General features: G+C 32.5%; 1 protein-coding gene and 1 long non-coding RNA gene across 5 annotated transcripts in view; both read right to left on the bottom strand.

Moving 5' to 3' along the window:
- The window catches only part of LOC127698551 (uncharacterized), a 57,217-nt gene that overhangs the window by 6,150 nt on the left and 28,655 nt on the right, over positions 1-22,412 (bottom strand). Inside the window, exons 9-22 of one of the 4 annotated variants that reach the window (XM_052202036.1) lie at positions 21,786-21,910; positions 18,849-19,028; positions 16,726-17,184; positions 16,167-16,400; positions 13,131-14,541; positions 12,391-12,475; positions 11,539-11,588; positions 9,896-9,982; positions 8,264-8,367; positions 3,963-4,038; positions 2,792-2,880; positions 1,660-1,911; positions 840-974; positions 21-199 (exon numbers count right to left, since the gene is read on the bottom strand). In XM_052202036.1, the coding sequence (XP_052057996.1) occupies positions 21-199; positions 840-974; positions 1,660-1,911; positions 2,792-2,880; positions 3,963-4,038; positions 8,264-8,367; positions 9,896-9,982; positions 11,539-11,588; positions 12,391-12,475; positions 13,131-14,541; positions 16,167-16,400; positions 16,726-17,184; positions 18,849-19,028; positions 21,786-21,910 (3,466 nt within the window). The remainder of the gene's footprint in view (positions 1-20; positions 200-839; positions 975-1,659; positions 1,912-2,791; positions 2,881-3,962; positions 4,039-8,263; positions 8,368-9,895; positions 9,983-11,538; positions 11,589-12,390; positions 12,476-13,130; positions 14,542-16,166; positions 16,401-16,725; positions 17,185-18,848; positions 19,029-21,785; positions 21,911-22,412) is intronic. The other 3 variants (XM_052202037.1, XM_052202038.1, XM_052202039.1) reach the window with 3 other exon arrangements.
- LOC127698589 (uncharacterized) lies at positions 6,248-8,220 on the bottom strand. The gene is made up of 2 exons (XR_007980894.1): positions 7,653-8,220; positions 6,248-6,656 (listed from the first exon to the last, which is right to left on the bottom strand). It is a non-coding gene; the product is annotated as an uncharacterized LOC127698589 (long non-coding RNA).

The following is a 22,412-nucleotide window of genomic DNA, read 5'->3' as shown; positions in this document are numbered from 1 at the left end:
TAGTCTAATGGATCACTAACCTGCCACAAAGTTTACATGGGAAGCCCTCTCCATTCAGATCCTCTGAACTTGCAGGTGATCCTTGTGGTTTAGGAAGTCTTGCTGCTGGAGGTCTGTATTCTCTAGCAGGGGAACTGCTTTTTGAACCTCCCCCATGTACTCTTATATGACCATTTAATGCTTGCTTGGAATTAAACGACTAAAACATAAAAATCAAACTGAACTTTTAAATAATGAAATACTTTTCAAAATTCATTTTATGTTCCAGACATTTACCATTCCGAAAGACATCAGCTGACTACCTTTTTCCCCCTGGAGAAACTGATGTACTTGAGTTTGTAATTATGTTCTGTTGACCTACTTTAAACAGAATGATACTTCTTTTTCAAAAGTTACTATTAGATGACATTGAGGACAAACCAAGACTGTGCAGCTAACTTTTTTTTTAATACTTTTGTAGTAACACAGAGTACATGTATGTAGTTTAACTTGGATTTATCTGTATTCTTGCCTTAAAACCTATCAAAATTACATTCTATTAACAGAAACACTATCAGTCTGTGATTTAAAATATACTTTCAAGAACAAAAATATTTAAATAAATAATATTTTGGTTTAATCACCAGTTTATGTATGGAATTTGAACTGTATCAGCATTGTCATACAACTTACTACTTTTAATAACAGTTTTATTTGTAAGAAGAACTAAAAAACAGACATATCAGTTCTGTAAAGCATGTAACCAACAAAAATTACGTCTGTGCTGTTCTGTGTCAAGTCTGTATCATTTAATACATATTTTTGGCTATAAGACATGCATGGTAAACAATTTTACTTACAGCATTGCATTCTGGGTAATCACATGTAAACATAGGAGCAGGCGATGTAGCTACAGAAGCTGGGGATGATGTAACTACAGACTTTACAGACTTTGTAGATTTTACAGATGAGGTATCATCCTCTTTATTATTTAACTACAATATAAAAGATGATGTATCAGTGAAATGCCACATTCCAAATTTGTTTGGTAAAATAGAAAAAATAAAATGAAATAAAGAAATCAACACATGATGATAAACTATGAACATTGCAATTGAATATGGCAAAATAAATAGATTTTAGGTTATCTGACCACAAGCTTATTGATTTTGACTGTTTTTTTCATTGTGGATCTTAACTTTATTTTGAATCTTCTAAACTACATCTCTTTTATCTATTACAACTTCATGTTTACATGTCTGAACTTTTGTGTCCTACTCAATGGTAGCATTGTGTTCTGACTTTTTTGTATGTATTTTATTTGATGAATAGGATGATAAACATTACACAGAAAATCTATAACAATGAAAACACATTTTTTTTGCTTTAATCAAATTCTCAGAATAAAAAAAAAGAAAAATGAATTAAAAACATATGTCAGTATAAAAACAGACATAGAAGATATTTTTCGTTTTAAGTGGTTATATAACCTTTCTGCTTAATAGATTTTAACAGACGAGGGAATATTAATAAATGAGTCATGAAATAAGCGATAAAGAAACTATAAAATTTATTAACCAATTACACCCCCAAAAAAGGTCAGAAATACCAGTCATTTATTTCATGATGGTATCCTGGAATAAGACGCTTTTAATATTATTCAATGCTAGTAGGATATACCATTATGTCAGTAGTATCCTCCATGTCAGTAGAACTACTAGAGTCTTCATCGAAATCGTTTATCTCCATCTCATTTTCTGGCTGCTCTGGAAGTGTTGCCGGCTGCTGTTGTTGCTGCTGGGATCTTAAGTTGTACAATCTTTCACGTTCTCTTTTATTACGAATAATACGCAGACGTTTGTGTTCATCTGGACACACTTTCTTCCATAAATAATAAAACTGAATACATTCTTTCACAGATTTACTTCCAATCTACAAAGTAAAATTTGGTTAAGATATACCAGACCATGTAAACTGATATTTTGATTTCAATTTTTTAATAATTACTTGATACTGATATCATGCTATTATGATTTATGAACAGAAACTGCAATTTTGGTAGTTCCTTTGCACACCTATATTACTACTTACTGTGGATTCATTTTATTTCGTAGGTACCAATTTTTACGCGGATTGAGGAAAATTTAATACATTTTTGTGGATATCTGATTTCACGGTTTTGCAAATGTCTACAATGCATACAAGCCTTTAGAAAATTTGTAATCCATTGAATATTTAAATTCATGGTTCACCTGTACCTACGAATTCTATGAAAATTGGTATCCCAAGAATAATAAAGAATCCACAGTATATGTTTTTTTATTATGATAATAAAAAATAATTTAATTTTGGATGTAACGCATCTTCTGATTGGCTGACAGTGTTTTGTCTATCAGCTTATAGACATAATTTTGTCATGTGACCGTGACGTCATCAACGTTTTTTCATAACTTACTCCGGCTTAAAATGGAATTAAGAATTAAATTATAAGGAATGTAGCGGGTTATTGAGTGTGCACCACATTTTTGATGTTATTTCGAATAGACAGAAAAAATATTACAGTCATTCCTTAAATGGAAAAAATTACATTGATGGAAAATAACCAAATAGCTTTTCTCCAGTAACGAATAAACGGTATATAATATTGGTGTACTGAGTGAGCATAGCAACTTCCTGCAAATAACCAGAATACAGGCCAAAAAAAAATGTAATAAGTAGCAGCAACCATTCTAACTATTTTCTAGATCACTTGTTCACTTATTTTTGGGGTCAAAATCTGACAATTTTGGTAAATAATATATCAAATACTTACTTCTTTGGAAACAGAGAAGAAGTCTTTATCACATTTCAATAAAGCATTTAGGTATTTTTCAGCTTCCTCTGTGGTCCAAACATCATTTTCTGTGAAACAATTACAGTGAAATGAATTTTTATATGAGATTATTCCTGCTGACAGTCATAAAAACCAAGAGAAATCTCTATACTGACAATAGTATCTTTTGCTTTTTCTAAAAATCACTCTTTAATAAATAAATCAACAACATTGTACCTTTAGAACATTTCTGAACGAAAAAAAAAAATTTGTTCAAGATGCTTCCAAGCATAAATTATTTTAAAAATTCTAATGCTGTTAAATATAAATTCAAGTTTAAACACTCCAATTTCCTTTTCACTGAGAAAAAAAAGTCAGATTTCTCTTTTTTTTAAAAAGGGATTTATATATATATTGCAATAAATTATTCAGAAGGAGGTACATTCAGTTTAAATTACATTTCTGATTCTGTGAGCACTTAAGAGTTTTATCAAAATTCTCCCAACGTACTGCTTTTGTATATTTTATAAATAAATTCAAACCATTTGAATTTTAAGGGCATCTAATTTACATTACAAAGAAAGACAATGAATAAAGACAAAAATTTATTAAGAAATAGTTCCTTTTATGAAGTAAAAACAAAATTTTCTTGTCTGCAAGATTGTAATTGCGTAACTTCAAGGTCCATTTCCTGTCAGAACAAGAATGTGTCCATAGTACACGGATGCCCCACTCGCACTATCATTTTCTATGTTCAGTGGACTGTGAAATTGGAGTCAAAACTCTAATTTGGCATTAAAATTAGAACAATCATATCATAGGGAACATGTGTACTAAGTTTCAAGTTGATTGGACTTCAACTTCATCAAAAACTTTAACCTGAAGCAGGACAGACTATCGTAGGTGGGGCATAAAAACATTGAAAATTCCGATTGTGCATGGTTTTGACAAAATTTTCCTGAATATTCTTACCCTATTTGTCAATTTATTTTTATATCAGATATTCGATTACACGATAAAATCAACATTAAACATATAGGGAAGGGTTTGGTGTTTTGAAATAATATTACAATAGCCAATATATTTGTTTAGCTGATATCCGATTAGGTGGAGTCTACTGTACTTAGAATAAATCTCCCAATATAAATTGTATATGACAATATATTTATACCTTGATATGTAAAAGATAGTAATGTATGGTGAGCAGGCAATTCCTTAGAAGTTTCCATTAACATCAGCATGGCTTTCTACAGAAAAAAAAACATATACTGTAAATTAAGAAGTTTTTGCATGCATTTATTATAGCCAATGTTGAATAATTGACAAAAGATAAAATAAAGCCATTTCAGAAAATTTAGAATGAACGTTTTTATGTTTGTGAAACCTATCCCATCACCACTTTCATAATAAAAACATTACAAAGATATCTGAATTTACTGTATACAATAAAGCATTCAACATATCTCTATGCTTACCAGAGTATTTATTTTAAAGAAAAAAATATCAACTATTAAATATGAATAATGCTGTTCCATTAAATTTATGTTGAAAGTGTATTGGTTGAGGAGGATTTATCTTCCTACCCTTCAACATCCATTTTAATGGAATAGCAGGTCTTTCTTGCAACTGTTTATTTTTGAATTTTTATTTAATTATAATCTACTATTGTTATCACCATTACCAACAATGAAAAGGAGAAAAGATACATTTGATTTTGTCTACATTTCATAAAAAATATGGTTTTCAAAATTTTCAATTTTTGTTATTCATCATAGACAGAAAATGGTATTGTTACTATACATTTTGAAAGTCATTATTTTCATGTTTTCTATTAATATTCCCTTTTCAAGTTTTAAAGTGCAGAGTGTGCCTTTTCTTAAATGTTGACTTAGATAATTGTATTGTATTTTAGGCTTGGCCCTCATAAAATGTAGATTTTACTGTAGCAAATTGAGTTTACCTAGCGATGTGTAGCGGAGCTAGGTAAACGAAAATTTGTGACAGTAAATCCAAGTTTACCAATGCCAAGCTTAAAATACAATACAGTTATCTCCATTTTGATGCCACAATTTGAAATAAATTCCATTTTAGTAAATAATTTGACTTAAAAATGATACAGCACTGAATTTGGATTGTGATTAAATATTTGACACAGCATAGGTTTCTGACACAGAATGAATGTGGTCTAAGAACTTAAAATTTTTTAATTTACCTATTTAAACCATATCATTATTGTTTGCTTTTATATATAAATCAGAAATAACCAATTTAAAATGGAAAATTTTAAAGAAAAATAAAATGCTCCGCAGGGCGCAGCTTGATACGACAGCAGAGGTCGAACCCTGAACAGTTGGGGCAAGTATGGACACAACATTCAAGCTTGATACAGCTCTGAATTTGGATTGTGATTAAATATTTGACACAGCATAGGTTTCTGACACAGAATGAATGTGGTCTAAGAACTTAAAAATTTTGAATTGGACATTCACCTATTATGGTCCAATATCCAAAATCTAAATACATGGTTACATTCAGCATATCAAAGAACCCTAAGAATTCAATTTTTGATGAAATCAAACAAAGTTTAATTTTGGACCCTTTTGACCTCAATGTGGACAAAGTTGATAACGGGGCCCAAAAATCAAAAATCTAAATACATGGTTAGATTCAGCATATCAAAGAACCCCATATATTCAATTTTTGTTGAAATCAAACAAAGTTTAATTTTGGACCCCGATTTGGACCAACTTGAAAACTGGGCCCATAATCAAAAAGCTAAATACATGTTTAGATTCAGCATATCAAAGAACCCTAAAAATTCAATTTTTGTTAAAATCAAACTAAGTTTAATTTTGGACCCTTTGGACCTTAATGGTGACCAATTTGAAAACGGAACCAAAAATTAAGAATCTAAATACACGGTTAGATTCGGCATATCAAAGAACCCCAATAATTCAATTTTTGACAAAATCAAACAAAGTTAAATTTTGGACCCTTTGAACCTCAATGTGGACCAATTTAAAAACGGGGCCCAAAATCCAAAAACTTAATACACGGTTAGATTCAGCATATTAAAGAACCCCAAGAATTCAAGAATAAAACCCCATTGAAATTGATCAAGAAATAAGCAATTTATACGAAGTATCTTCTTTTGCACAATACTGTGCAATTGAATATTTCTTGCTATTGTGCAATACTGCACAATTGACAATTTCTTGCTATTGCGCAATATTGTGCTATTGGATATTTCTTGCTATTGCGCAATACTGTGCAATTGAAGATTTCTTGCTATTGTGCAATACTGTGCAATTGAAAATTTCTTGCTATTGCACAATACTTATTATATAATTATTTACACATCCTGTTTGGTGTGTATCTCCTACCATATCATTATTATTTGCTTTTAAATATAAATCAGAAATAACCAACTTAAAATGGAAAATTTTAAAAGAAAAAAAAAAATCCCCCCCCCAAATTTTTTGAACCCCTTATGATTCATCACCCCCAAACTCAATCCCAGCCTTCCCTTTGTGGTATGGTACCTTGCAGTACAATTTCAGAGAGATCCATACACTTGAACACAAGTTATTGTCTGGAAACTAGAAAAATGCTTATTTTTGGCCCCTTTTTGGCCCCCAATTCCTAAACGTTTCGGGCAATTACCCCCAAACTCAATTCCAGCTTTCCCTTTGTGATATGGAACCTTGTAGTACAATTTCAGAAATATCCAAACACTTACACACAAGTTATTGTCATGAAACTAGAAAAATGCTTGTTTTTTGCCCCTTTTTTGGCCCCTAATTCCTTAAATTTTGAGGCAATTACCCCCAAAATCAATTACAGCCTTCCCTTTGTGATATGGAACCTTGTGGTACAATGTCAGCGAGATCCTTACACTTACACACAAGTTATTGTCTGGAAGTTACAAAAATGATTATTTTTGGCCCCTAATTCCTGAACTGTTGGTACCATAACCCCCAAAATCAATCCCAACCTTCCTTTCGTGGTATTGAACCTTATGGTAAAATTTCATGGGGATCCATTCACTTAAACTAAAGTTAGAGTGCGAAAACCAATGTGTCTTCGGACGACGCAGGACAACGACGACGCCAACATCATACCAATATACGACCAAAAAATTTTTAATTTTTGCGGTCGTATAAAAAAAGGAAAAAAAAATCCCTCCCCCAAATTTTTTGAACCCCCTTCTGATTCATCATCCCCAAACTCAATGCCAGCCTTCTCTTTATGGTATGGTACCTTGCAGTACAATTTCAGAGAGATCCATACACTTGAACACAAGTTATTGTCTGGAAACTGGAAAAATGCTTGTTTTTAGGCCCCAAATTCCTAAACATTTAGGGCAATTACCCCCAAACTCAAACCCAGCTTTCCCTTTGTGATATGGAACCTTGTAGTACAATTTCATAAAGATCCATACACTTACACACAAGTTATTGTCCCGAAACTAGAAAAGTGCTTATTTTTTGCCCCTAATTCCTAAAATTTTGAGGTAATTACCCCCAAAGTCAATCCCAGCCTTCCCTTTGTGGTATGGTACCTTGCAGTACAATTTCAGAGAGATCCATACACTTCAACACAAGTTATTGTCTGGAAACTAGAAAAATGCTTATTTTTGGCCCCTTATTCCAGAACATTTTGGGCAATTACCCCCAAACTCAATTCCAGCTTTCCCTTTGTGATATGGAACCTTGTAGTACAATTTCAGAAAGATCCATACACTTACACACAAGTTATTGTCATGAAACTAGAAAAATGCTTGTTTTTTGCCCCTAATTCCTAAAATTTTGAGGCAATTACCCCCAAAATCAATCCCAGCATTCCCTTTGTGGTATCAAACCTTGTGGTACAATGTCAGAGATATCCATACACTTACACACAAGTTATGTCTGGAAGTTACAAAAATGCTTATTTTTGGCCCCTTATTCCTTAACTGTTGGTACCATAACCCCCAAAATCAATCCCAACCTTCCTTTTGTGGTATTGAACCTTATGGTAAAATTTCATAGAGATTCATTCACTTAAACTAAAGTTATCGTGCGATAACCAATGTGTCTTCGGACGACGACGACAACGTCATACCAATATACGACCACAAAATTTGTTTGCGGTCGTATAAAAAGTAAGTGAAACTTACATCGTCTTTGGCATATAAACAATGTGACGTCATAGGTATGCTCCAGTGGTCAAACATAAACACTAGACGTATTATTCTTCTGATACAATTCAGAACAATTCAAATATAATTTGACAAAAAGAAGATTTTGAGGCACAAAATGAGATTTTTTTTTGAGAAATTACATACATGGCTTTCCTTAATTCTGGACTGGTAGAAGGTGGAATCTCACCCTTCAAAATATTTGTCAATGTCCAATGAAAATTATCATTATTAATGAATTACATTAGCATAACAAATATTACATTGAAAACCAATGCTCTGAATGTAAGTACCTGTATATTGCCCTTTGCCAAGTGAAGTAAATGGAGAGCATATTCTGTATTACAACCATTACCCCTAACTGCTGCACTGTTAGCAAACTCTTGAAAATATTGCACTGAAAGTAAAAGTAAAGTAAATATTAAACTTTCTACAAAACTATAAGTATTGAGCAACTGATTTGAGTTTAAAAGTGTTGGAAGGTGCTTTTTCCACTCAAGAACTTAAACAGTATATTTTTTGATATAATCAGAAATTTTATGCATTATTGTGTGAAAATTGTTTTGAATCCAAATACCCCATTATCATTAATATTAGGTGCCTTCCAAACTGCCATCCCCATACAATGAATTTTAATATATAACATAATTCAGTTTATTAAATCATTTGAGCAAATCAGCCCTTAAACGGATAAATCAGCATGTGCAATACAATTGATGTCGCCCTGTTGATATAAATCACGAGTTTATATTGCTTTTCGGCCTGGTCCAATAACTAAAAAGACCATATTAGCCCATCGTCTTATACGAGACATTCACTTCTGGTTTCAATTTTTTTACACTTCGCCTAACTTTGGACCTATCATTAAGCATAAGATATATTCATTTCACATTTTGAAACTTAAAATAACATAAAAAAAAGTTAAATGATGTTCTGTGATTTGTAACGATTTGAAACACAAATATTCCACAGCCTTTCCAAGTAAAACTTTTATAATCACTGTTTCATTTCCTTTGATCAATCATCAGAACGACGATGACTGAAGAGTAAGAATGCTTAAAATGAATTGAATAAGTATAAATTAAGTATTTGGACGAGAAAATATAAATTTCATCCATAATGACAAAAATGCATCATGACTGCTGAAAGACAAATTCAAATATGAATTCCTGTATCTTCTTCAGAGTAAGTTTCTTAGTTTAATAGAAGAATTTGAATCATTTAAAAAAGTGTTATGAACTGGCTGTTTCTGTATACACCTTATCGCTATTTGTCCGCCATTAATGGACATCACACAAGTTCCCGTAAAATTTTGACGTCATAATAGAAAATGTCTGACGCCACAATGGAAAAGTGATTGTTGTATGACGTCAAAAGTTCGAGCGGGACAGATTCTCGGGTCAAGCGGGAATAGCGATAAGGTGTATTGGTCCTGTTATAGATTCTCTATCAGATGTATTGGCCCTGGAATCTACCGAGTCACAGGGCCAGTACACTAACCTCGCATCTATAACAGGGCCAGAAACAGTCAGTTAATAGCACTATAATATTATATCTCATTTAAAAACTGTATGAATTATGTTACCAATAATCCAGTAACAAAACACATTTATACAAAATAGAATGGAAGTACAAGAATGTATTTCACTACAGCACTATCATTTCGTTTATCATACATTTAAATCAATGGATTGATAGGTAGTTGTTTGCTTAATATCAAGCAGAAAATATTTCCTGTATTCAAGATAATTGTTACTAGTGGACTGCCTGTGATGACATTGCACTTTATTATATCATTAATCAAGCCTAACATTGTCCAACAACAGTAGTATTTGGTCATACTGATTTGACTGAATTAAGAATTTGGATGTAATTTCAAAACAGATCCAATTTGCTATGACAATAAATCCTTCTACTTCACTTACCTTCATTATCAGAACAGTCCTTAATTCTTTCATGATCAAACACCAAATCTTCTTTGGATACACAAGTTAATGCCTCTTTTTTACGACCTGTATGTACATGATATATTTTAAAATATCCAATATTATTGCCAATCGTCTAGAGACATGCTAAATTTTAAAAATCTATGATTCTTTGAGTCATTGTCTCATTGAATATTTCCTACATATTTGACTTTTAACAAGCCAGCAATTTATATCTTGTTTTTCATTTATCTCTCAAAATATTTAGGTAATGAAGGATGTTTGCTCCTCCGTTTCAAAATAAAAAGCTTTTAAAAAGACTGTAATAAATTGATAGAATATTAATAAGGGAACATAAAAAGTAGTATGATTTAAGTCTGTGTCCTTGTTTTTGAGATATAATCAGTTGAATATTTGGCAGGAAATGATTCTCTCTAGATCTTTCATACTTCTAACAATGGTACCTTTTCCCTTTCAAAAACTATGAAAAAATAACAAGGATTTTATAAGATTTTCAAAGATGACATTTTAAACTATATGTAATCAAATTATGGAAAGAAAAATTCTGAATATTTGGCAAAAATTCAAAAGCAAGAGTAGCGAACATCCTTAATATAAAGTATAACAGCTTGTGAACAAGAAATTCAATGACTTATTTAGAGAAAAAAACTTAATACCGTAATCGGGCTTGTATAGTTAGCACTGGTACATAGTCCACACCCCCTTCTCCCCACGAAATTTCAGGTGAAAAAACTTTTTGTAACTGTTAGAAAAGGTTTAATGAAACTCCGGTAATTTTAAATCGTGTGTGGTTGTTTGCGGTATTTTCTTGGAAAAACCTATTTTCCATCACCAAACAGAAGCTGAAACTGCTTGTAAATGGTTCTAAAATTCTTCACGCTGGTTAAAATAAGTCTAAATCATACAAAAAACAATTTAGAAACTTGTGTATGTTTAAACCGGAAGTTTGAAAAGCACGTGTAAAAAAAGATGAAAAAACCCGGTGAGAGTCCAAATCCGTACATAATAGAAATCACTATAATACAACTTTGAAAGTAAAACAGTTCCCTCCTTATGTAAAACAGTGTTTAATATATCTATCACATTAATATTTGAAGGGTCTTAATCTAATTCAAAACATATTTGTCAATAGGAAACACCAAAACGGAACGAATAATAACCGATTACGTTTTGTAGTTTACACATCGTAAGCTGGTTTACGGTTGTCTTTTATTACTTTTTTGTAAGATTTCATTCAAGTAGATACCAGTTTATATTTAGCAATGCATTGAAAAGAAACAAGAATTTTGTAATGAAGCATTTAATTTTTAAATTTATCAGTATTAATTTGATATTGAATAAAAATAAACTATTAATATGGATTGGGTAAAATTATTGGTTTGAAAAATGATGAGCCCCCTCTACAATGTCAATAACAAACATGGCGGAACGTAAACAAACCACATCGCGAAATTGAAATTTTCTCTCTTATTTCTTGCTTATTGTACTCTATAGTCTGCACCCCTGCTGTCAGGGTCAATTTTGGAGAATAAAACCGTGGACTATACAAGCCTTTTAATGTAATTGAATGAATTGATAAGTACTGTTGCAGGTGCCAAATGACATTCTGAATACAAACTTACAGTTAAATGGTGGAATCTCTGCTTGGTACTGAGATCCAATATTTACATGTCTACAATAAACATAGAATGTATGTGTATCTTAACAAGTAAATGATTTTCTTATAAACAAACTTGACTTATAATTACACTAAATCCAATGGAAGTTGGATGTTTACAGATTGATATTTCAGTCTAAGATACATGATTTTATTTATATTAGTTGTTATTAGTTTTGAACTAGATTTCAGTAGCTGTGAGTACTCTCAGATCTGTACTTTGTTTTGTATAGATCTGATGAGCCATTTTTAACTGATTTGTAGTTTGTTCTTATGCTGTGCTTTTACACCACTGTCCCAGGTTAGGGGAGGGTTGGCACACCTGCATAAGTGTTTAACTCCATCACATTCTGTATACGTCCAAAGTCAGAAGCCTGTAATTCTGTGGTTGTCTTTTGTTGCTGTATATCACATTTGCTTTTCATTATTGTTTTGTACATAAATTGTTTTACATTTGCTATTTTAGTGGCCTTTTGTAGTTTACTATGTGGTATCGGTTTTGCTCATTGTTGAAGGCTGTACAGTGACCTACAGTTGCCTACTTCTACATTATTTGGTCTCTGGTGGAGAGTTGTCTCATTGGTAATGATACCCCATCTTAATTTTTTAATGACTGAGAATACTATGATTTATACTTAAACCTCACTTATCTAGAATTGTCTGGAAGTACTGAAAATGAAAATAAGGACTAAAAATATTTTCTTTTACACACATTTATATGCAAGTATATTTTGGTTCTATTAGCTTATTTTATGAAATCTTTTTAAGTATAGTTAACATGCCTTTACAAAGTATTCCTTTAATATATATAACTTACGGTAGAATATCAGTTTCTGGTGGTTCTTCATCATCTGGCAACTCTGGCTTGGAAACATCTGGTTGAGCACTCCCAATACTGCCATCTATTACATAAACATTTCGTAAATTTCTGTTTATTTGCTTCTGTATATATATTTACTAAACATTCTTGTAACATTTTCATTAAAACCTTAAACCCCAGAATGGTACTAGTTAGGTAATGGTTTGAGGGATTACCTTATCAAATCATCATTGGAAAATGTGAAAACCTGACAGAAAATCAGGCTGCAATATAATCAATTGAGGGTGGTAATACAGTTTTTAGTGTAATTCTATACTTCTTTGCCCAAGTAGAAAGTTAACTATATAAAGTGACTGTCTGTTTTTCATAGCAGAGATAATTGTTCAATTTGATAGCCAGGTGTTGTTTGGTTAATGTCGAATGTATAACCTGAACCCCATTTCCTGTTTAAACATTTTCTTCTACTTGTAATAATTTGCACATCCATAAATACATGTACTGTTATTAAATTTGAAAACATTTTCTAAGTAATGCAAGTTATTTTCAGCTCCTGGTATAAAAAATACTCATATGACTGCTAGTTGTTGAATGTTCAGTAGCAAATATTTCAAGCATATTCAGGACAATCATTTGAAGGTCACCTTCATAGTGTATAAATGTGGATTATCTAAAGTAGAGGTATCTAGTTACATATATAAATATATATTCCTTAGTATTGAATGTAAAATTTTACTTACTTCTGGACATTGATAAAATGCTAGTCCTAGGTGTGATAGGAGCTGTCATGGGTGTCATTGGAGGTTTCTGTATCGTCCAAAACAGTCCAGAACCACTACGTATAGGACTCAACATTGGTGGTGGAGTGTATGGAGGAGGCGTATTACCCTTGTGTTCACTAGCTGTTAATACTCGTGGAGATCTTAATCTACTTTGGAATCCACCATGTAGTGACCCATGTCTCGGAATGAATAATGGTGCTGGTCGATGCTTACGTTTCATTCGTAAATGAAGAGGAGTTGTGAGTGAATTAGGATTTCTGAACAGTCCAGCACCATCTGATTTTGATAAAGCCTGATCCCATGAATCTTCAGATTTTTGTTTATATTTCCATAAACATTCCTCAGTTTGACTTCTGGGTCTCATGAATGTATGATCCTCACTTTTAGATCTAAAGTATTTAAAATCATCACCAGATTTACTTCTCATCCGCGGTTTGACAGATAATATATTCTGAGCACTATTTGAAGGAAATTTAGCACTATAGCCCTTATTATTATTATTGATCATTCCTGGTAAAACACTAGAATTAAGATCACATTCACTACCTACAGACAGCCTTCGCTTCAATTCTGTATGTTGATTAGCGATAGGTTTGTGTCTGTGGTGTTTAGGATTTTTTATAGTGTCAGGATGTGCGAAGTCATTTTGAGCCCCATTCCCAACAGGGAATGCAAAAGGGTTTTGATCAGCTGCCTTCTCAGGTTTTATGGCCTCAGGTTTATGCAATGGGGGATCAGTTCCCATTTTATGTAAAGCAGAATCTAAAAATGGCACATTTTTAGGTCCAAAGAACATTTCTGCTCCATGTACCTTTTCATTAAATATCTGAGAATAGTTCACAGTTGATTTTCTTGCATCAGTCAAATGTCCATGATTAGTTTTAGGTAGGGTAGTCCATAAATTATCTTGATTTGGCTGTGAATGTTGAGGTAAAGTTTTAGCACTTGACAATGACGTCTTTTGATCATTATCGATTGTTTCCAAGATAAGAGACAAGTCCGGACTTTCAGCAGAAGTTGTTACAATTTTTGACTGTGGTAGTTGGTTGAATTGTCCCATACTTCCTATTTCAGTTGGAGTTTTCAATGCAAACAGAGGTATCTGAGCTATAGCTGTCTGTAGATTTGATTGAATTGATGTTGGAGTTAGGGAAGGTGGTGGAGATAAGTCCATATGTTGCATGCCATGAGAATCTGATAAATTATTTGGAGGCTGCTGACTATTAAGAGTGTCATTCCTTTGTTGCAGTAATTGTTGAAGTTGTTGATGAGTTATTTGTTGAGGACTTGTTAATTCAATACTGTGTTGTGGCTGATTTTGCATTTCTTCAAAAGACACCTGTCTTTGTAAATGCAATGGCCTGGGTACCTGAAAATGAAAAGACAAATATTAAAACATTATTACTTCAGTGTAAATACCTTAAGTGAATGATTTATACCTTATGTAGACTACATGTATAGAGCCATTCTAAATAACTCCAGTACTTTTCATAATTTTGTCACAAGTATTAAGCGATTTTAGATCAACAACAATGTATGTGTTGTCATGCTAAGCATGTCCCCACATGTATTTCAAAGTATCTGAAAACAGGAAGAAGGTGTCCAACAGATCCAAAAGCTTCACACATAATACAATAACAATAACAATTAAAAACCAATTGTTCAGAGAACAATTGAAGGTCTTTCCCCCTGAAACAATATATTTTGATGTGAAAAATATTAAAACTCGGTTAGAAATGTAATTTTCAGCGCCAAATGATAGCTTATTATACGCTGAATTTAAAAATATATGGTTTCTATACATTTTTGTTTGAAATAAGGGAGATAATTTGTTACTTCCTGTTTGAAAAAGGTCACTTCCGGTATCATTTGATAGTTTACTTGACACTGATTCCAAAAATATATGGTTCTATGTACTTTTACATTAAATATGGACAAGAAATAGCTACTTCCGGTTTACAAAAGGTCATTTCCGGTAGATTTTTTCAAGGTCATATGACTTGCAACTTAATGCACAAAGTACCATAGCTTTATCAGGCATACATTAAAAGTTAATGCAAGGGTCAAAATCTAGAACGTCAAATCTAACTTTGACCTTGACCCCAATTTCAAGGTCATGAAACAAGGGCCTCAAATCAAAACACTCTAGGTCTCTACTATATATTGTTAATGAGTTATATTACCATACAGCTAATATTAGATATAAAAGAGGCGAAAACTCCCATTAAATGTACACGTACCCTTTCAACTAAAATTTACGTGTTACAACATGTCGCAACTAACAATTCTGTAAAAATATTTTGTCGATATCTTATACAATCTCTGAAAATAAGTGATAACAAGCCGAAATCAAAATTTGGAATATGACCTTGACCTTTGACCTTGACCTTATTTTCTTTTTTTTTGGACAGAGGACCTCAAATCAAAAGACCTCAGGTCTATATAAATTATTGTTTTTCAGTTACAAATGCACATCACTTATATCAAATGCATAAGGGGAAATAACTCTCATATGGAGTCTCCGGATAGCTTTGGTCAAAATTAATCAAATCATCCTGAGCATATAATGAGCAATTTCGTAAAATAAATTAGTCGGTTTCTTATGCGGTTGCGACGTATAAGTAATAACAAGAAAAACAGTGTTTGGAGAGGTAACTCTTACATCGAAAAGTTTTTGGTTACGCGGTGTCAGTTTCAAAAGCGTATTAACTGTTCGATATCATATACCATGTCTAAGCGACATCTTGCGAAACCAAAAAACAGTGAAGGAAAAAAAATTAGGCGGAAGAAAAAAAAAAAAATAATAATAATAATAATAATCAGAACAAAACCAATAGGTCTTTCCACGGAAAAGTGGAAAGACCTTATAATCAGAAGAAAACCAATAGGTCTTTCCACGGAAAAGTGGAAAGACCTAATAAAACAAACAGTGATGCAAAAATCTAATAAAAGTACAGGAAACATACCTTCGAAGTGTAAGGACAGGAAACTCACCTGAGAAGTAGGGACGGAAGCAGTATCAAGTTTGGTTTCTTCTTTCACCTGAGGATGATGATGTATGAGAGTTGGTAATTGTCCAGGGTTATATGGCTGTTGTATCGTCTTTAACATCTGTTGCTGCTGTCTCTCTTGCTGTTGTTTCTGTTTCATCTTTTCCAAAAGTATACTATTTACATGCTGTGGCTGAGATGTAGGTGGAAGACTGGCTTTCTGTTGCTCAATCTGCTGCTGGTCAAATATCAAATAATAAAGATCAAGCATCAGATTTCAGCACAACAATAAAAATGTATTATATACAACAGAAATTGTACAAAGTTTTGTGTTTTGTGTTTTTTTAAGACAAAAGTATTTGCAGTATTAAAAAAAAAAAGTGTTTATTTAACCTGAAAAAAATGTAGATGTAAACAGGTCTGTAATAAATTTGTGTATACATCCATTTATTAGTCAGAAAGAAATTTTAATTCTCTTTCTTGTGTGTACAAAACTGATTTCTGTTATAAACTAGCAAGAAGTAAGCAGCCCACTACTGAAAGTATTTGAAGAGTCAAAGTACCTGTAAAGAGACAGCTGCCTCTGCAGAAGGATTGCCACCTTGTAAGAACAGTCTTTGTATCAAATGTTTTTCCATATCTTCTTTACTGATTGGCTGTTTTCTATTTTGTTGAGTATTTGTCTGATTTTCTGCTTCCTGTTTTAAAATAGCTTGTATATCATATAACTGCCTATCAGCTTCCTGTTTGGCTGCAAGGTTATGTTGAAAGGCTTGTAATAATTGTGTCCCTGTAGGGTGTTGTAGATTATGGAGAATTGATATGTCTGTATCCTGTGGCTTTGCCATTTTTTTATCCTGTAAGTGGTGTTCCTGTTTCATATTGTGGCTTTCCTGGGTTAATCCCAGAAGAATATTCTGTGCCTCCTGTTGCTTGAGTTGTTGTGTGTTCTGTAGTTGTAGCTGTTGTATCTGTTGTTGAAGTGCTGACTGGAGTTGTAATTCCTGTTGCATGGTCTGTTCCTTTTAAAAACAAATTGTCTATTAACATAATACTGTAAACCAACCATTTTTTGGCAAATACTTTTTTGTTTTGTTTAGCCCTAGCTGACTTGGTAAATACTATTTGCTCTACTGTGGATTCATTTATTTTCGTGGGTACCAATTTTCGTGGATTAGGGAAAATTGGCATGTTCATGGATATTTAATTTCGTGGTTTTACCGAAAGTCTGCGTACAAGCCTATACAAAATATGTCATTCGTTGAACATTTAATTTCGTGGTTCACTTGTACCCACGAAATTCACGAAAATTGGTATCCAACGAATAATAATGAATCCACAGTATTTTCCAATTTTGTTGATGTATTAGTATAAGAGAAGTTCCACGTATGACATATTTAAGGACTTATAACAGATGAAAAATCTAGTTTCTGATACTAGCATTCCTTTCTGTGTCAGAACATTTTTTTTAAAGATCTTAACATAAAAAGTGACGATGTAATAGGTTGTCGTCTTTTTATATCAAAAATAGTCTGAATTGATGTTTATGCATTTACATGGATTATTGATGCTTTTCTGACATGTTTAAATTGTCATTTTAATCTTCACATTGCCTTAGGACATTCTTTTTATTATTGCCTTATTCTTTGTTTTTTTTGTTGTTGTAGCTACTGCTCAACAAAATTTTGTATCTAAAAATTCGTAAGGGTTCCGCGGAACCCAGTGTCTCGCCTACTTTTGCCATTAGTCGTAGGCTCAACAAAAATAGGGAAAAAATTATTAAAAATTTTCCTCTAGATACTATCTTTTGATTGTAAGAAGCTTCTGTCCAAGTTTGGTAAAAATCCAGGATGGTTTATGAATCTTATAAATGTTTTAAAAACTTTAACTGCAGACTGTATGTAATGTTAACGTGAAGAACAAGTGAAACTGCTAGCTACTGCTCACTGATGATACCCCCAGCCCAAATATGCATTTGTTGTTGAGTGATGAATCTGAAAACGCATCACACAGTATAGCTGACTTATATTAACCCTGAAACCAAGTTTCAGAAATCCTTATGATGTAGTTCCTGAGAAAGATGCGACGAAAAATGGGACGGACGGACGGATGGATGGATGGATTGACGGACGGAAGGATGGACAGACAGAGGTAAAACAGTATACCCCCACTTTTTTAAAGCGGGGGTATAAAAACTAAGTCCATTTATAAGAAATATACGGAAAATCAGGAAATAAATTTTTACAAAATTTCCTTCTAGATACTATCTTATGATCATAAACAAGCTTCTGTCCAAGTTTGGTAGAAATCCAGGATATTTTAAGAAAGTTATTAAAATTTTAAAAACTTTAACCACAGAGTGAATGTAATGTTAACTGGCAGAAAAACTAAGTCCATTTATAAGTAAAATATGGATAAACAGGATTTTTTTTTACAAAATTTACTTCTGGATACTATCTTATGATCATAAACAAGCTTTGGTCCAAGTTTGGTAGAAATCCAGGATATTTTAAGAAAGTTATTAAAATTTCAAAAACTTTAACCACAGTGAATATTTGTGGACGCCAACGACGGAATGTAGGATCGCTATGTCTCGCTTTTGCGAAAAAAGTTGCAGGCTCGACAAACATGTTGTACTTGTCAACTGCCTGAAATAATAAGATTTATTTGTTTAGTAGTGGATTACCATTTGCTGTCTGACCTGTTTCTGTGTAAGCTGTTGATTCTGTTGTTGTAGTTGATCTTTCAATTGTTGTATCTTCACCTCTACATTTGTCTGTTCCATCTGAAGTACCTGTAACTGTTGTTGAAGTTGCTGCTGCAGTTGTTCCCCTTGAATCTGTTGCTGATGTATCTGAATTTGTTGCTAAATATATATAGATATATACATTAAATAAATAACAAATTCAAAAATACAATAAACTGTTGACACAGAGATAAGTCAAACTTTTGTGTAATTTTGATAGTATAATGCAAATGTTGAAATCAAAATGATAATACTTCAACATGTAAACTATATAAAGCATCCAAAGTCAATGAACCATGAATGAAGGTGCAGGGCCAAATAACCTCTTAATACAACTGCATACCAAATACCATTTACATTCCATCAGTAGTTCCATTAAAACTGACCTAAAGGTGTAACACCACTAATTCGGTCCCGGCCAGAAAGCACATACCAGAAAGTAGTACATATTTAACACAAAATAGTTCCTACGCATGGGTGTAACTTTCAAAATATGTAAAATATTTTGGTAATTTTGTTATCAAATGAAAGCTGAATGACTGGTGATCATTGTAGAACACTTTTTGACTTATAATTTTGAAGAATAAAAAAAATGCTTGAAATTTAATAAGGAGGGTACATTAGTGGTGTACTTCCTAAACACTCACTTTAACACTTGACTGATGTAAACTATGTGAAAGTTTCAAAGTCTATGAACCATGATGAGGGTGTAGGGAAATATAATCCAGGGCTTCCAAAACGATCATATTTTCCGGACAAGTCCGATAAATTATATAAATGACTTGTTGTGTCGAAGATGAAACGGACATTTTAATAACAACGTTCATTGCGAGTTTTTCCTGTAGAAATAAAGTGGAAAGAGCTACTTTAATAACTCAATTGTGCTTTGTAAACCTACACGGATTTTACTTGACTGATGTAAACTATGTGAAAGTTTCAAAGTCTATGAACCATGATGAGGGTGTAGGGAAATATAATCCAGGGCTTCCAAAACGGTCATATTTTCCGGACAAGTCCGATAAATTATATAAATGACTTGTTGTGTCGAAGATGAAATGGACATTTTAATAACATAGTTCAGGCAAAAAAATTGAAGTTCATGCGATCTTTTCAGTTTTGACCTGAACATTTGCCTTAAACAGCCACACATTTCCGGTCATAAAAGTGACATGATGAATAATTACTATCAAAACAAACCCTACTTTAATACCTTCTCATTACAATCAAGGCTAATTAGTTCTCTGACAGCTTATTTTACCTGTTCAGGCGACAGGTAAACTATTTAGTACCGGACATTGACCGGTCTATTGAAAGTTATTTTTTGAATTTCAGCCGTTTCCACTAAATAATTTAGTCAACAAGAATCAGATTACCAGAAAACATATATAATTATTATTTGATGAAAATTTAAAAAGGTAGTAGTAAAGGTCTTAAGTGAAAAATCGTCAGAACCATGTTGTTTAAACTAGTACACTCGTGTGTATGTGTGCATGTGCGAGATTTAATTATGCATCCGATTTTTCAAAAATGCAAAAAAAATCATTGATACCTTTATCTAACGTTCATTGCAAGTTTTTCCTGTAGAAATAAAGTGGAAAGAGCTACTTTAATAACTCAATTGTGCTTTGTAAACCTACACAGATTTTACGTATCCGTCTCTGGACCGTGTTTTACCATTGTCAAGTCAACATCCAGTACTTTTCAAAAACGAAAGTGAAGTTATTGACAGCGTCATTTTGCACAAATAAAGAGTCTTAAGCAGATATTAGTAAGCTGATGTTGCACACTTCAAATGGTGCACTGTCAATTTAACAGTTTACGTCAGAACATCAGAATAAGGAAATTTATATTAAAAAATCAAGTCAAATACCGTTTTTGTGTCAATCATAATTTATATGATGCTGAAATGATTACTATGGTTTCCTTTTGTTTCTGAGTCTTAAGGGATAGAAATCGGGGTGAGACAAAAAAAAATGTCCGGCTGGCTCAAATATTTTTTGGAAGCCCTGATATAATCTCCATGGAAATGAGACCTGCAACGGCCAATACAACTGCATACCAAATATCATTGACTTAACATTAGCGTTTCATCTTAATTTGACCTCACCACAAACTTTACATGTAAACTGTGGAAAAGATTCAAAGTCAATAGATCATGACCGAGAAGGCAATATCATTGAACTTCCACTAGTGTTTCCGCTTAAACTGACCTAATCACAAACTTATTCATTGTTAATGCCACAGCCTCCAGAAACAGCACATCCAAATCTAACCTTTTTCACTCTGTTGAGGCAAACAAAAAAATAGTGTCTATTGTTTGCCTCAAATTCATTGAAATACTGAAATGTGCATTTTACAGTATTACAGATATGTAATGTGGTTGTCTTTGTCATTAATAATCAACTGAAGTAAAAGGTTCCATTACAGCTAGCTCTTGACCAGATCTCCACACATTTTATGTTATACTAAATGAAAATATTAGTTTGTGGGTATCTTGTCTGGTATGCAATTTTACAGGATGCATAAAGGATGATTTACTCAAAAATTCTGTGATTTTAGAGAGGATATTAAAATATCAATAAAGAATTATGATGGGTGTAAAGTAACAACAATGTCTAGAACTATTTGAGCAAAGCCAGATATAACAATTCAGGTCAATTCAGATTGTATAATCTAATTTGACCCTTAATATACAAATAAGGAAAGTAATAAAGATCTACAGCTCTAAGAGAAAAGCATCATTATTCAGGAATCAATAAATTTCCATATAGATACAAGTAAAAGTTGAAAATGATAAGTGAATGAAAACAGATGAATAAGTAATGTGTAAGTATATCAGTGTTAGATGATGTCAATGAATGTAAATAGGATGACTACCCAGAATGGTTCTCCAACCTGTAACTGATCCAATCCAAACTGTTGTAGGACCATAGCTGACCCATCAATCCCTACTGGTGAATCTCCTGATACAGGGGACTGTAACTGGCTTCCATATGCAGAACCTTTAAAATTCACCATTAATGTTATTGTTAAATAATATGAACAATTCAGGTCAATTCAGATTGTATAGTCTAATTTGACCATAAATATACATATAAAGAAAGTAATACAGATCTACAGCATAAAATTTAACATTAATGTTGCCGTTAAATAATATGAATACTTTTAAATATTGCCTAGCCTCACTATTTTCATTGGACAGAAATGTTGACCAGTGGTCTGTAGGTGTGATAATATTAACCAAATCTAATGTAACACAAACATTGGATTTGTCTATTGCTGAAGTTAATCATATCTTTTGTATAAACATTTCCGATTATGGTTGTAAAACCATAGCTGATTAATATTCCTCCCAATGTCCTTGTATTGAAGTTCAAAACATGTAGCAAATCAAATGTTCTTCTGATTTAACTCTGCTGCTTTAATCGAAATCATTTTTTTTGTGGAGTTGATGATTCCTTTATTTCACAAAAATTTCAATGATTGCCTCAGAATAATTGTGCA

Source organism: Mytilus californianus, unplaced genomic scaffold (genome assembly GCF_021869535.1).
Source record: "Mytilus californianus isolate M0D057914Y unplaced genomic scaffold, xbMytCali1.0.p SCAF_4, whole genome shotgun sequence".
Classification (NCBI taxonomy): Eukaryota; Metazoa; Mollusca; class Bivalvia; order Mytilida; family Mytilidae; genus Mytilus; species Mytilus californianus.
This window is presented reverse-complemented; position numbering and strand designations above follow the sequence as displayed.